The sequence below is a fragment of the Branchiostoma floridae genome, chromosome 7 (assembly GCF_000003815.2).
Source record: "Branchiostoma floridae strain S238N-H82 chromosome 7, Bfl_VNyyK, whole genome shotgun sequence".
Lineage (NCBI taxonomy): Eukaryota > Metazoa > Chordata > Leptocardii > Amphioxiformes > Branchiostomatidae > Branchiostoma > Branchiostoma floridae.
In genome coordinates, this window is record NC_049985.1 from 9,103,383 (window position 1) to 9,118,476 (window position 15,094).

At 41.1% G+C, this 15,094-nt stretch overlaps 2 protein-coding genes across 2 annotated transcripts; both read right to left on the reverse strand.

The window, feature by feature from the left end:
- Nucleotides 1-1,250: 1,250 nt before the first annotated feature.
- LOC118419901 (pirin-like) lies at nucleotides 1,251-7,455 on the reverse strand. The gene is made up of 10 exons (XM_035826557.1): nucleotides 7,403-7,455; nucleotides 5,036-5,188; nucleotides 4,602-4,694; nucleotides 4,411-4,491; nucleotides 3,765-3,977; nucleotides 3,301-3,385; nucleotides 3,121-3,165; nucleotides 2,663-2,745; nucleotides 2,466-2,532; nucleotides 1,251-2,180 (listed from the first exon to the last, which is right to left on the reverse strand). The coding sequence occupies exons 2-10, from the start codon at nucleotides 5,135-5,137 to the stop codon at nucleotides 2,047-2,049; spliced, it is 903 nt and encodes a 300-aa protein (XP_035682450.1). The 5' UTR covers nucleotides 5,138-5,188; nucleotides 7,403-7,455; the 3' UTR covers nucleotides 1,251-2,046.
- A 2,053-nt stretch (nucleotides 7,456-9,508) lies between these two features.
- On the reverse strand, nucleotides 9,509-14,360 carry LOC118419900 (pirin-like). Its single transcript, XM_035826556.1, has 10 exons — nucleotides 14,119-14,360; nucleotides 13,362-13,639; nucleotides 13,019-13,111; nucleotides 12,727-12,807; nucleotides 12,077-12,283; nucleotides 11,628-11,712; nucleotides 11,404-11,448; nucleotides 10,178-10,260; nucleotides 9,963-10,029; nucleotides 9,509-9,707 (listed from the first exon to the last, which is right to left on the reverse strand). The coding sequence occupies exons 2-10, from the start codon at nucleotides 13,629-13,631 to the stop codon at nucleotides 9,589-9,591; spliced, it is 1,050 nt and encodes a 349-aa protein (XP_035682449.1). The 5' UTR covers nucleotides 13,632-13,639; nucleotides 14,119-14,360; the 3' UTR covers nucleotides 9,509-9,588.
- Nucleotides 14,361-15,094: the final 734 nt, after the last annotated feature.

Below are 15,094 nucleotides of genomic sequence, written 5' to 3' on the forward strand. Positions count from 1 at the left end.
ATTTAGCGGCTTAGAACACGCCAGAGCATGCATACATCAAGCATATATCTTCCAGTAAAATGAATCTTGTAGCTCACCAACAGAACCATATTGATTGTTTATAGGTTCCGTCTATTCTTTGAAAATATCTTTTAAAGTTCGCAAAGGAAACTAAATATGCAGTTAAATCTCATATATAAAAATATTTATGGTTTAAAATCCCCACGAATAACACCCCCGAGTCAAACCTAAGAAGAAAATGCAGATGACAATCGGCCTTGGGAAAGTAGACCAGACTTAACTGCAGCAGTGTGGGTAGTTAATTACGTTTTCGCAGCCCTTAAATTACACCGGCGCCATATGTTTCAATGTCAATGTATATTCTGGAACTTATTGACTTTATCCAAAACTATGCTGTATGCATAGACGTACATGCTTTAGACTAAACAAACCTAATAAACGGGTGTTTGAATTGGTGCTTGTGTTGTCCAATAAAGTGGACCAGATGCCTAATGAACCCCAGCTCTATTTCCTTGCCATTTCGCTGAACGGTATCACCGATGCGAAATCAAAGCCACCGGGCCAGCCTGCTCGCTTAGCGGGAAAAGTTCACCTGTTCAATCAGAACCACTTGGCGGGAAACATTGAGAGATTGTTTCTGACCTGGCGACATTTTAAAAGTAGTGGAAAGTCAATGGGAGGGGAGACACACTCTCCCTTTGTGTTTTATTACATGTGACAGACTGCACATCATCTCAAAAAGCTTTTTTCTCGCAGTGCATTGGACATGCGGTATGATGCATTGACATTTACACTACAATGTAGGGCTTGCGGATCTATCAGTTTGCAATATACTAGTACATTGTATAAAGAACGGGATTAAACGTACAGTAATGTTGCTTATTTCTATTGGTTATTACATTACCTTTAAACTTAGGGTAAGTGCTAGTGTCTGAAGTAAGTTATCACGTTGTCACCTCACCACCTCACAAGTCATCAGCCGTAGGCCCTAGGGGCAGCGATACAATCGCGTTAACAACTACTAGTATGATGACGTAGAGATTTGTATACTTTGGTGCCCATTCTTTTCTTCGTTCCTTAAAGTCATAGACATTTCAGCCAGTCTCTGTCGCACTTTAATCAAGAGCAGACCGGTCGTACCTCCGGTTGATTCTCTGCGTGTTGACCTACAATCTAACTGCTTTCCGAACGGCACGCTTCCTACCAAGATTGCAGCAGAAAGATGGTGGTGCAGTTTCTATCAATACTGCTAGGTGGCACTGCAAAGATACCGTTAGACCGATCGATGGCGTCGTATTTTTCGGAAGTAGTAAGGAACGACATTTTGTTTACTGACAGTAAGCATCTTGATTAGGAAAGCTGAAACCCATAAAAGAAGAAATTAATCCCACTTTTGGATGAACCGTAAAGGATTTCTAAATCAAGATCCACATACATTATAGTGACGCATTCATAGTGTTTTAATCTTCGAATTAACAAAGCAATCAACAAACGATTGCACGGGTGTAGATTTAGCACACAAGAATATATGAAAACGAACAAATTAAAATTTTGATGTTTCTAGATCTAGGAGCATAGTTGGACATGCCATCCTACAGAATAAACAAACAGACAATGGCAATATACTATGATGCTCACATAGGGATTCGGTATGATATGTGAATTTGAGCTTCCAAAGCTATGTATCCATCCGCTTGTACATGTGTGGTGTACATTACCTAAAAGCTAGGATAATATGGGATGGGAACGATTGCTGTATATAATGCTCTTGTTTCTTTGAAGTGTCCACAAAATCGACACATAAGTTACAAGTGAGAGACCGATCTCAGTTCATCTTAAGCTTTATAGAATGATGAGCACAATACTATTACTAACAAGTGATAAGGTCAGCTCAGTGTTTGTCATTTTTACAGCCAAACCTCTCCATTGTGACCACCTTACCATTGTGGTGACTTTTGGGTGTTAATATTTTCTTTATTGTGGTCTTTTGTCTATTGTGAATGTTTTCATCATAGACAGGTTTGACTGTATTTCCATGAGAACTGTTTACTTCTGGAGCTCAGCGACAACAGAAGACTTCCAGGTCGGTGCGTTCTCGAACCCGTTCTTGCCGCTTTTCCAATCTTCAAGGGCCGCACGGACCTCCTCTTCTGTGTTCATCACAAAGTGACCTGCAGGACCTGAAGTTTCGCAAATTAGATCTCTCGAAACACTTAGAACAATTATTGATGTTGCATCACGGTAATCCATGGTATCAAATTCACTCCAGCAGACCAGATTTGAAAGCGGTGAATTGTTCCCCTGTCAACAACGCTATGTGAAACGTTAGTAACAATTGTTGAAATCTCATCGGTAACATCTTATTTTGTACTCATTTAAAACAACCGTGAAGAGACGACCTAGTACAGAACTTTCATACTTGAATTGAGACCACTACCTGTTTATGACGTACATAAATAACCTACCTCCTCGGCAGACCGGCTCATTGATGGGCTCCCCTGCAACCAGTACAAATTGAACTTTTTCCGGACCCTGAACAACGTAGGGGACAGGAATAGGTAACTTGACATGTCAGAAAAACGCACGATAAGCACAAATAGTGCCACAGAAGGCACAACATTGCAATCCGTACAAGAAATGTTCCCGAATTCCAAGACAGTACCTTGTTCTCCAGGGCCAGTCCGTCTCCATCGCTCATGATCAGGGAGTCGTGAGGTTTTCCCACTGTTTGTTTGTCCTCTGGGCCTGTAGGGGGAGATTGAACAGTTAATAACATCTGGTGTATTTGCAGCCAATAAAATTTGAGTACTGAGGCTGCTTTACGTAGTCGAGGCGCCTCCTCGAGCGCGAGACTCCCGTTTTACGTCCCTTCCGAAAGACGATTTGGTGGAAATGCTTGGTCGGGCTACAGCATCCGGTCGTCCTTGGGTAGTCTCCCATCCAAGAACTGTCCGGACTGCACGTTGCTTAACCTCCAAGATCGAGGTATCGGGCGTATCAAACACAGCAACTGACAATGAAAGTCATATTGGAGAACTTGACATACGAAACACCAGATTGTTTAGTGATGATAAGGCAGATGACAACTTTGTGTGACTTTAGATACAACACCGAACTTACCGAGATGCACATTCCCTGACATGACATACACAAAGCCATTCCATCCTGGAATAAGAAAAGATACAACAGGAGTCAAAATATGTACTAACCTTCTATTACACCTATATCTATAAGGCTAATATGTTGCCTGATAGCCCCATGGGCCTACTAAAGCACAGATACAAATGGTGAGTCCTCAACCTTTGGGCACTGCTTGCGTGTATTTCGCTCCTGGCTCCAACGTGAAGTCCAGGAACATGGTAGGGGTCCTTGTGTACACCTGAGACTGAGGTAACAACAAAACAAAGTGCCATAGTTAATGGGACGACAAATAAAGAACAATTCTTCCAATCTCGTAGACATCCAGGTAATAAGATACGCCAAAACGCAGTTACTAAAGCAAAATTATATACATTTGCTTGAGTAACTGCTTTTGGGCGTTCTTCCAGTGCCATTATTCACTAATTAAGAAACTACCTGTTCGATACTTCTAGAAAGAATGTTATAGAACTAATCTTGTGCAGTGATTTCAATGAATTATGATACATGTACCTGAAAATGTACGGTTTGACAATCTGCCTGACTCGTGTCACAAAATGTCCTGTGATATTTCACATTTCAGACATCCTCCTGTGCTGACATACCCACAATCTACAGCACCATACCTTCTCTCCCAGCGACTCCCCTGCAAGCACAGCCACGGTAACCCCGTCCTTGCTGGGTTTGGGGATGTCCTTGCTCAGTAGTTCCTGGTAAGCTGGTTCCACCATCTTGTCCGCTCTCTTCAGGTTTATCCAGAGCTGCAGACCGTGGTCCTTAGTGTCATCATCACTGCCCGGTACCTCACAGTGGACGACTCCTTTACCTGCTGTCAACCACTGGAAACGGGTAATGTTTTTACGTTTTCACTGTTAATTGAGTTCAGATCTTGTCTTTGATTTGGTTGGTCTGTTTTATGAGACAATCTTTTAATCTAGTCAGCAAAATTTTCCCAGATTTGTACATCACACGAACCTACAAGAAACTGCATTTCTGCTAACACCACCCAATGGACATATCTCCCGAAAGGTAGGGGATTTCATGTTCCACTGCATTAAAAAAAAGAGTCAAACCCGATAACAACCGTTTTATATTAGAAGTAGCGCTATGTAATAACTTTCATTTAATTTTACGTTTATTATCTCATTACTTTATACTATTGTTATTGTTATCTCCTGTCCGTGTATACTTGCAAAATCATCATGTCTACTCCAACAGCTATTAACTACAAGCAGAAAGGCTGACTGCCATAGTGGATGCCATCACACTAACCTGCAGGCCACCAGACTCGACCCTATTCTTATATCCCTTGGAGTCCTCATTGCTGTCTGCTCCACTCAGCATGTAGGTGGCCTGGAAAAATGGAGACCAACTCTGTTCAACAACTCTGTTTATCACTGATCAAATGTTCTGGAAAGTCAACATGAACAATTCGACTGAATGCTGAAGTTAAAACAACCCACATGGTCATAGCCTCGGTGTGGATGGTCGGTAACTCCTGGTTTGGTGATTTCGAACTCATTCATCATGATGAAGGGGTCCAGTCCAGCCGCCATCTGTAGGGCACGGGGCAATGCAAAAATGTTCCTTTTTTGTTCCAAGATTTATTTTCTTTTTCTGTCATGAATATGCAAACACAGAGGAACAACAACCAAGATATGCAGCATGATTCCTCACTAGTTGGTGTCTTTAATAATCAAGTTTTAATAATAGCTTGTGCTTTTGCAACGAGTATATAACATTCTCTACAATAGCCTGATTAAATCTCACTTATAGCAGCCCGCCAAACATCCGCCGGCCGCGGGGAGGGGCCAGTTACAGCCCTGTACAGCGGAGATTGTGTTACACAGACTATCTCTACAAGATCATAAAAGAAAATTAGTTTACACGTACTTACCTCTGGCCAGTCGCTGTAACCAATAGCGTACCTGGCCTTGGTCCCATAGCGTTCAAACACTTGTAATTCAGCCTGGTGACTGTTGGCAATCGTGCGAGACATTTCTGCTGTTGCTGCAGTTGATCCCTTACGTAGATGCAGTTGCTGCAATGTCTGGAAAATTGCTATAATTATCAACATCAACAGGAAAATATGAATTTGTCTCCAACAGAACTCCAATGTTTGCATTGAACGCTTTACATTGTCTGAAAATAGCCACAAAACGTATTGAGCCGGATTGCCTGAATGCACCTCCTTAAGGTGCACTCTCACTGCACTTGCGTCAAGCTTGCGTCACTGCGGGGTTCGTTCACTGCGTCACTGTTTTGTTATTTTCCCCGATTTTTATAATTTAGATATTGCGTAATACGTAAAAGTACGACTTAGAAGACGACAAAATACACAAAAAGTAAGAAAATTAGTTCTTTATTTCTTGAAATTCGTTGAGTATCTTTCGAACCCCGCAATGACGCAAGCGTGACGCAAGTGCAGTGAGAGTGCACCTTTAGGTGAAGTGGACTCGGCAGATCCAATCCCTTGCCCGGGTGAATAAATATTCGCGAAGCCTTAAGTTTGCGTTCTTTTTATGTAAGATATCTAGACTTAAGTTCCTCACGTAGAGATCAATATTCAGGATTTGCATACAATGATCGTCGGACAATAGGCTTATCCCAGGTGAGGGAGGTGACACAGCCAGGTTTACAGGCTTGTGGCCTAGCAAAGGCTGACAGGAGACAAATCAGACTCGCCTTACGGCTGGTTGTTTGTTACATTGTTAGTAATGCCTTCCAAGCAGCGCTATCATCATTATTAGGGCTGGGTACCGGTACAGAAAATTCAGGTCCAGGTCCGGTTCAGGTCCAGAGGATTAGGTCCAGGTCCGGACCTGAACCTGGACCTGATGCAGTATGACTGATACCAATGGTCCATTTCACTACAAAGAAATCTGTTTGGTGAAGAATTAGACTCACACTGGCGTTTTAAAATCCTTCAACGCTAACTGCACCTGTACGATTGGCTGTAAAACTTGGTGGAAATTACTATAAACTCTACTCTGCTTCATTCTTGTTTTTTTCTTCCACCTGCAAGCGCTAATCATTATTTTTTTTTTATCTATGCTGTGTCCACACCTCATCATTAACAGCTGTGCTGACATTTTACATTACATCACGCTGGCGAGTTTCGGTGAGGTGGGCATTAACTTTCCATTTGAAGTTCCTCAAGTCTCTGATAGTTACAATGTCTTGTGGGAGGCAGTTCCATAACTTAACTGTGGCTGGGAGAAAAGTTCTTTTGTGCCAGGAGGAGGTTGACTTGACAGGTTCTAGGGCTGCACTGTGTTGGGATGTTGACAGACGTGTTTATATCATCATGATGACGTGTTTATATTATCATAAGCAGCGCTATAAGAATATAGAAACATCAATAGTTTGTATTAAATGACTGGGAAACCACATGCGTATAATCGTGATGAGTCCGAAAGCCAGACACAAATAGGTAAGAACTACAAAAATTCTACCTTGCCGAGACTATTAGTAGTATCTATATTTTTTTTAACAGAGGACATGAAAGGTAATGGTACTTTTCTCATGAGGAATGTAGATATCAGAAAGCAATGTTAAGCATTTTATTCCTTTTCACAACGATTTCGTCCAATACAGTGCTAGGCGGTACTGTCCGAATCACGTAGTATGACCTGATACACCTGACCCCTGTAACGTTATATCTAACCCAAAACTTTGTTTAAAACTATCGGAGCTCCGGAGAAAGAGGCCTTAACGCATTTGATGACATCGGCTTTCACTCTACTATATTAGTTACCGTAAAGTGACTTTTAAAATGACAGCACCCCTATACTCAATGTCCGATCAGACTGAGACACAGGCAAATCTTAACTCTCAAAGATAAAGAACATATGTGCTGAGTTGAGGTACGCATTTGTAGATTGTTACAAAGACGATGACGCAAGGACTAAGGCGTCATAGCGTGGGTGAGACATGTTGCGCAGACTAGTTGTGCAGGTGCAACAGGTGAACTGTGAGGATGTGTGAGGGAGTTACGGGTAAAATGCTCTCCATTCAGAAGTGTGGTTTGGGCTCTTTTATATACGTCCTCTGGTATTGGCGTGGTTTGCTTCTCTGGTAGCCTAGACTTCAAAGAGGAAAAAGATTCCAAAGAGGGCAAGAGAAAGAGCCAAAATGAGCAAAAAGACTTAACGTTAGAGATCTCATCACCGTGCAGAAGTGGAAAGCATTGGAGAAGGCTGCATAGATATAAGTATTATGTATATAACAAGTTATTTAGAAGGTCTACAAGTGCAAAACATACCTTGTGGCGACCCTTTGTGTGAGAAGACTTGAGGACGCGTCTTGAGTTGAAGCGAGTCGGGGAAGATTGTTCTAAGGGCATGGTGGGCCGGGCTGGCTATCTAAATCGAACCAAGCATGATGACGTCACCAGGGACCGCCCAAATTCCCAAAAGTTTCTTCTAAATGATACCTAATGATGCTAATAAATGATTTGTTAACGATTCTCCTAGTTATATGATAGAAACAGGTCAAACCGAAAAAAGAATCTTACTTTTTTTAGAGCTATATCGGGACACTTATCAAAGCAAATGCGTTTCTGAATAACAGAATGCAAAGCTCTGTGAGGGAAAACACGAAACTGATGAAATAACCCCTTTTGGGGGGGATTTCACAAATCTGCCTGAAGAATAATTCCGATGACTTTCATATAATCCCTTTGGTACTGAAACCTTGGTGAAACAAAAACACACGACTCAGTTGTGTTGGTCGCCCGGGCAACCATTTAAAAAGGCGTTAATTAGCATTAAAACAGCACAAAGGCTGAAAAAGGGGACGTCAATCAAAATGTGCCACTTTTTAAGTCCAGATCTTAAGGATTTTCAATGATTTAGATGCTGTATTTTCACAGAGATGAGAAAAAAAAGATGAAAACACGAATCAGTTTATCACATGATAAATCCTCTGTCCTTGTTCTCGTCATCTTGAGGGAGGCTGGGCATGCCCGTATGACATGTTCTTGTTTCATCATCTTGTTGTCAGGTGTCCAAATCTTTATCTATATGGTTCCCCAAGCAGGTGTTGGGGTGAAGGATCGTACTATATTCTGAGCAGATGGGCTGTTCAGCAAAAGGCCCAAGTTGACGGATGATATCTAGATATCTTGAGACAGACCACTATGTATAGATATTTAAATGTACAGGTCATCTGCATAGTTCATTATGAAATGTTAACATGGACCCGGAATTCTACCAAAAGGAAAGGACTTCTGCACATACAATGTATGTTTTTTTGGTTAAGAAGACCATCATAAATAACACAGATTATGCTAATTACAGCTTTATCTGGATAATCAATGAGACAAGATAAAACAATAAATCCAATTATGCCTCAAAATATTTCATGTAGGTGTGGGGTCTCCAAATGCTTGTTTTTTGTGTGTCTGTGTGTTGTGCTTCCGGATATTTGTGGCCAGCATAACTTCTGAACTTCCAGATGGATTGTGTGTTAAATGACATTTGGTGGGCAGGTCTTGGGAAGATGAAGGTCAAGGTCAACTTTGGGTACCCAAAGTTGGATATACCTTAATCAAACTCCTATCAAGGCACAAATGAATAATGCAGGTAGTAAAGTGCTTAATCCAATAATTGATTTATTCTTTCTTCCCTAATAAAAATCTACTACTCCTAATAGAACAGTTCAGCATTCAACCATTATACTAAGAATATGGTATCATAGTACGAAACAATATTTAAACATTTATCTTATTAGGACAAATCTTGCAATATTCACATAAGACATAAAATGGAATTGGAGTTAATGAAATCAATAAAGTAGTTGTAGTGCAAACTGTTGAAGATCAATCTACATAAACGTAAATTGAAAACTTACTATACAGATGAAAACAGAATATCGAATGACAAATCTTTATATAACATTTACAACGTTTCTGTTCTTTTCTGCTATCCAAAACAGGTCATTATATTTATTCATTCATTTTATGACCAGTGAGCCACTGTGGCAGTGTGTCTGTCCCATATTGGCCTTGTCGCCACTTGCAAGCATATGCATGCTCCAGACATGAAAAACTATTCTCGATAGTAGTGGTTGGGATTTGATAGTAGTGGTTGGGATTTGATAGTAGTGGTTGGGATTTTTACTGACTCGCTTACCTATCTCCCAACCCAACAATCTGCTACAACCCTAAAATCTTATTCAGTGAAGCCAAGAGTGTGATGTCACCTATTGTCTACTTTAAATCATACCGAATTTGTGTCATGAATCATCTAGGTGGGTTTAAGAAACAATGAATGAAGACCTTTATTGTGCATACATACCCACTGGGTTCAGTACAGGTCGCAGCAAGAGATGCATGAAATATATACAATGAATCTAACATACTCAAGAATCGTATTCTACTATGTTTATTCGACTACTTCTCGTTTCTTTGTGATATTGAAAATACAGAAATAGATATGCTTAAACCACTCAGTCCTCGTACACAACAAAAGAGTTCCAAGAAGGCGCGTTCTCAAAGCCATTCCTGCCGTGGCGATAGTCATCCATGGCCTGACGGATCTCCTCCTGGGAGTTCATCACAAAAGGACCTGAGAAACAGGAAACTTCACAGGTTAGTTCTATCAACACAATGACACATTAAGTAAACAAAATGAATTGTCAATCAGATATTTGTTGATGTGTTTTTGTTCTTCATCAATGAAACTTTTGTTTGCTCATAAAAGCCAAGGAACAAGGAACAGAGCAACTGTCTCAGCAGAGGTACAAGCTACCAAGGTGGTTTTCTTTAAACTTCCTTGAAAAATGTAGTCTGTATTACATGAACAGAAGTAATGGAACCTTACCATACTGGTAGACTGGCTCATTGATGGGCTCTCCTGCAATCAGCACGCAGTGAACCTTTTCTGGACCCTGAACATCCCAGGAGACAGGAAGTTACATGTATTAAACTTGACATTGTTAGAAAAACATGTAATGCAGAGATATAGTGCCAGAAAAGGAATGGTATTGCAATTCACACAAGAGGTCATTCTGATATCCCATGTATCCCAGAGCATACCTTGTTCTCCAGGGTAAGTCCTTCTCCATCGCTCATGACCATGGTGTGATGCGGTTTTCCCAACGTCTGCTTGTCCTCTGGGCCTGTATGGGAGATTGATTGACAGCTGCACCTCAGAGACATCTTGCAGATGGTATTTTCTATAATTGCTGTACAGCATGGCATACCATTGAAGTATTACAACATCCATTGGCATAATACCGGTCGGTTTACTGCAATTTCTCAAGCAATGCTAATTTGGCAAATGATCAACGCATCATTTTCTCCAGTTACATGTTGCTGTTACAGCTTACCTTTGCCACTTCTTCTGTGTAAATTATTTTGTCTCTCTGGTCCTGCTAAAAACATAATATCGTAATTAGAACACACCGCGGAATTGCACGGAGAACGGGCGCGTGGTTGGAAGGGGGTGCACTATACCGGCCGAACGAAACACGGCACAATTAACTGCTGCTATGTACCTTTATACATCCTCTGTTGTTCCTTTCTTTCCTGTTAGTAGTTGCACAAAACAAAAATCTGCATGAGCATACAAAAAGTCATGAGAAAATGGGCGTATACTGACAAGAATTTTCATTTAATTTTGGTCCGTCACAACCGCTATGACGTAAAACTTTACTGCTGGCCGTAGCATTAAAAATGGCGGGAAAATGGCGGCGTACGTTCAATTTGACCCATTCAGCCGTAGATCCGGGCGATAATGCAACGGTTCCTCACACTTTTACACGAGTTGTAGGTCACCAAAAGAAATTCAAGATTGCTGTTGAATCATGCTCGTCTTGTGCCGTGAGCACATGTGATTATTATCTACAAATCTGGCGATGAACGTGACAGTGTGTTTGTCCCACGACGAGCTAGCCTGCCCCGAAAATGACCTGAAAACTTTTGGCCTTGTTGTCTTCGAATGCATTGTTATCGATGCTTTGTAAATTATGTATTGGACACCTAGATGTCTGAAGTGTGCATACCTCAGAAATAAGTATTGTTGCATGTGTAGATCTCTTTAAGTTCCACTATTTTTAATCGACCGGTATAAGGCTTATGACCGGTATTATGCCAATGCATGTTATACAGGTAGAAGATAAAATTGACTTCACTTTAGAGCTGGCGGTACAGGAGGCTACATGATAGGATACTATGGTGGAGTACACGTGCATGTATAAAACCATACATACTTGGGTTATTTTTCAGAAAACAGATCAAAAGATCAAGTTATCTGTACTTACCAAGATGTACATGTCCTGACAGCACATAAACAAACCCGTTCCATCCTAGGAGAAATAAAAAAAGTTCAGTCCTCATATTCTTCTTTGAAAAAAGCTCACTGCAGCCATCTGCATTGTCTACAATCATTAATCTTCTCATGCATAGTCATATAACAGGGCTATAAAAATGTTTGTTGAATAATGAAGAAAATGACATTGGTTCATTGTGTATTGGTTCTACCGACCTTTTGGGACAACTTGAGTGTACTTCGCTCCTGGTTCCAGCTTGAAGTCCAGGTACATGGTAGGGGTTCTTGTGTACACCTGGGACTGAGGTAACAACAAAACAAAGACTGCCATAATGTCCTCTGACTGGAATAGGTATTTGAACACTTTTCCAAGGAAAATGTAACTGCCACATGAACATATAAAAAAACGATGCTTGTTATGAACTCTTCTTGACTGGTGTTATTACTAAGAATTTACAAGTAATTTACTGCCACTGTCCTAGTTCACATATGTGACATTTCCCAGAAGTTATATTTTGATGTTTGCGTATCTGAAAGTGCAGAGGACAGTGCGACTTGGAGAGTCCTGATGGAGAGGAGCAAGGGGCCAGTCCCTAGTCTATTGGCATCTAGGCAGGTAAGCGTATCTTATACAGTGTGTTTTAATAACATTGACCACGCCTTACTTTCACCCCCAGCGACTCCCCTGCGATCACAGCCACAGTAACCCCGTCCTTGCTGGGTTTGGGGATGTCCTTGCTCAGAAGTTCCTGGTAAGCCGGCTCCATCATCTTGTCCGCTCTCTTCAGGTTTATCCAGAGCTGCAGACCGTGGCACTCTGTGTCGTCTCCAGGCATCTCACAGTGGACGATTCCTCTCCCTGCTGTCATCCACTAACATGGGCACAATTCAAGTTCATTTATGTCCTAAGGTTTTGACTTGCTTGCTTTTTTGGGTCTATTTGGGTTGTCACTTGTCAGTCCTTCAAACTTAAATCTATTCCCAGAAGCTCACTTCTTTAAACTTTCCCCAGTATGTCTTCATTGTGTAGGACAATAAAACTATATGACTCTGAGAGTGGCAATTACAGCGGTAATGTTATTACTGTACCAATAGGCTGGTGTGATACAGTCTGATCATCTCACACCTAACTTTGCAGCTGCATGTTGTACATTTATGTACACTTCTTAAGACCGTCCCAATGCCTCAACAATATCGGAGTACCAAATGGACAGACAAATACTACATGTATGCTCGATTAATGTGGCAGTGAAATGAAAAATTCCACATCCCTTGATGTAAGAATCTGCCATTAACCACAAAGCTCCATGCTAACCTGCAGATCACCAGGCCCGATCCTGCCCTGATGTCCCATGAAGTCTTCATGTCTGGTCACTCCACTCAACATGTAGGTGGCCTGCCAATCAGACAACAGGTCTGCTCAATAGAGAATTCATGTATGAAAGGAGTTTATGGAGGGGTCCCCCTATGGTCACCTTGATAACAAACCTCAGCCATCTTGTTCCACAATAGGAAGCCAAATAAAAGGTTGTCCCTTTACATGTTTACCCTTCTATGTTACACAAATATACATGGGCAATCAAGAGTGAACAATGAAGCAACCTTACTGTTTCAAAACCTCGGTGTGGATGGTCAGGAAATCCTGCAGGTTTTCTGACTTTGAATTCGTCCAGCATCAGGAAGGGGTCCAAGCTCTTCAACTGTGATGGAGAAAGATGGACAATGTTAATACTGACTGCAATGTTCCTGAGGGCAGAACATTACAAGTTAGATCCTTTATTAGAGCAACACTTCTAGTTCTGAAGCAGGAACTTTTTCTTGGTAAAATTCAAGTATTAAATCTTGCCATTTGTTGGACATTTGCATGCATCACAACAAAGCTCAAATGTAAAGCATTGCAATTATACTTTAAAGTTTGTTTTTTAATGCCAAACGAAGCTGACAACTTACTTCAGGCCTTCCAACGCTGCGCCTCACCCTCGCCCCCACACCCTCATCCTGCTCTACGCTCTCGAAACTCCTGACAATCGTACGAGACATCGCTGTCACTGTAGCAGTTCTCAAATCCTTGGAGCTGTTATTCACTGCAAATGAGTCTGTTCCAATATGTTTGACAGGTTGGAAGGCCTCGCTGTCTTGGTGTTGGTTGTCGTGACGACTGACTGCTGTCTGGATCAGGTGACTCAGGGTGTAGAATAAGAGGATATGTTCAGTCTTCATGCAGTTGCCTGGTTGAAGAAGGCAAATTAAAACTTTATTAGTCATGACTTACAAAGTTTACAAACAAATGCTGCAAAAGTTTAACTTCCTTTACCAAGCTTGTCCCCTCCAGTTGTCTCAGATACTCTTTTTTTTTTTGTTATTGCCTGAAAGTTATAACACATAGAGTAATATCAAATACAAGTTATGCAGCTGGTCAAAGGTCATAGCAATCACAAATTGATATACACAGATGTAAAATGTAACGTAACCTGCAGGAAATATATAACATTATATCTGCAAAACTGTACAGAACGGTTCGAACTTGAAGTATCTTCTGCCATTGTTATAGGTGGGAATTTCAGGACATTGGCCATACATTCAGCAGCAACTTTTAGTTTTAGGATAAAGCCAATGACTTCAATACAGAATTAAACAATTTCGACTTTGTCAGATATGTTACAAAATACAATATTATAAACAGTCTTACATATAACGTGATCCTTACCTGCACGCGTCCTACAAATGATCTGCTACCGAAACTCCCACGTGCCTTATATTTACCAACTGTCTATTAGTCAGCATCAAGTCAGCATGATGTCTGTTTATTCCGATCCAGCAACTATCGGTGAGTCAGCAAGTTTGTAGCAAAGTTGTAAACATAGACCCCGCCCCTCTTGTTTTGGATGTCTGACGCATCTAGGACTGTGCAATACCACAAGTGACGTTACTTACAGAGAGTGTAAAGAATGATTCAGCAAGTGTATAATGGCTAATACACCTCCAGCACAGGGCCACTTCCGCATTGCAAAATTTTAGCTGAGTCATGCATAACGTCATAAGTAGTCCTTCTTAGAACCGCAAGAGGTCGCTCACGAATAGTGCTTTGTCATGGGCTGTTGCAAAAAAATGAAAAGCCGGTAATACTACAGTAATCTCCGAACAGATGGCGCGCACGTTGAATCGTTAGGTTTTCATTGATCATATAAGGATGATAATGTCCTTGGCTTCCCTTGTTGTTGTTTTCTGTATCAAGTTCAAAGCAGTTTGACAAAGAAAATTGCAGCAAGGAAATGTAGAAGCTATAGGAGGGTCCTTGGTATCTGCGTACGTGTTTGAACTTTGTTGTATCAACGTTAAAATGTGTAAAAAGCAGTAACGTTAAGACTCCAATGCATCATCAAGGATGCTGAATTTGTTTCAGCCAGTTCTCGGTACAATACTTTCACAAATTTAACAAGGATGATGAGTAGAAAGTCATACTCACGGGAGAACTCACCAAGAACTCACAGCATAGATAAAACACTAGTAACTAACGTTGCAAGTTGTGCATCACAACTATCCTGCGTTAACTAATGTTAACGTTATAATGTTAATCACTGTTTTCACATTCTCTCCCGGCTGACAGGCCCCTACCTCTACGTATGGGCTGCTAGGGGCGCGATTTAGTCGGTGTATATCACAATTCGATAAATCCTCCTTGG

Coding starts and splice junctions, on each gene's coding strand:
- LOC118419900 (XM_035826556.1), bottom strand. CDS start 13,631: ATGAAGACTGAACATATCCTCTTATTCTACACCCTGAGTCACCTGATC. Junction 11,449..11,627: donor CACTCAAGTTGTCCCAAAAG/GTCGGTAGAACC, acceptor TATTTCTCCTAG/GATGGAACGGGTTTGTTTAT. Junction 10,030..10,177: donor GACTTACCCTGGAGAACAAG/GTATGCTCTGGG, acceptor TGGGATGTTCAG/GGTCCAGAAAAGGTTCACTG.
- LOC118419901 (XM_035826557.1), bottom strand. CDS start 5,137: ATGTCTCGCACGATTGCCAACAGTCACCAGGCTGAATTACAAGTGTTT. Junction 4,695..5,035: donor GTTACAGCGACTGGCCAGAG/GTAAGTACGTGT, acceptor CGTGCCCTACAG/ATGGCGGCTGGACTGGACCC. Junction 2,746..3,120: donor GTCAGGGAATGTGCATCTCG/GTAAGTTCGGTG, acceptor CTCCCCCTACAG/GCCCAGAGGACAAACAAACA.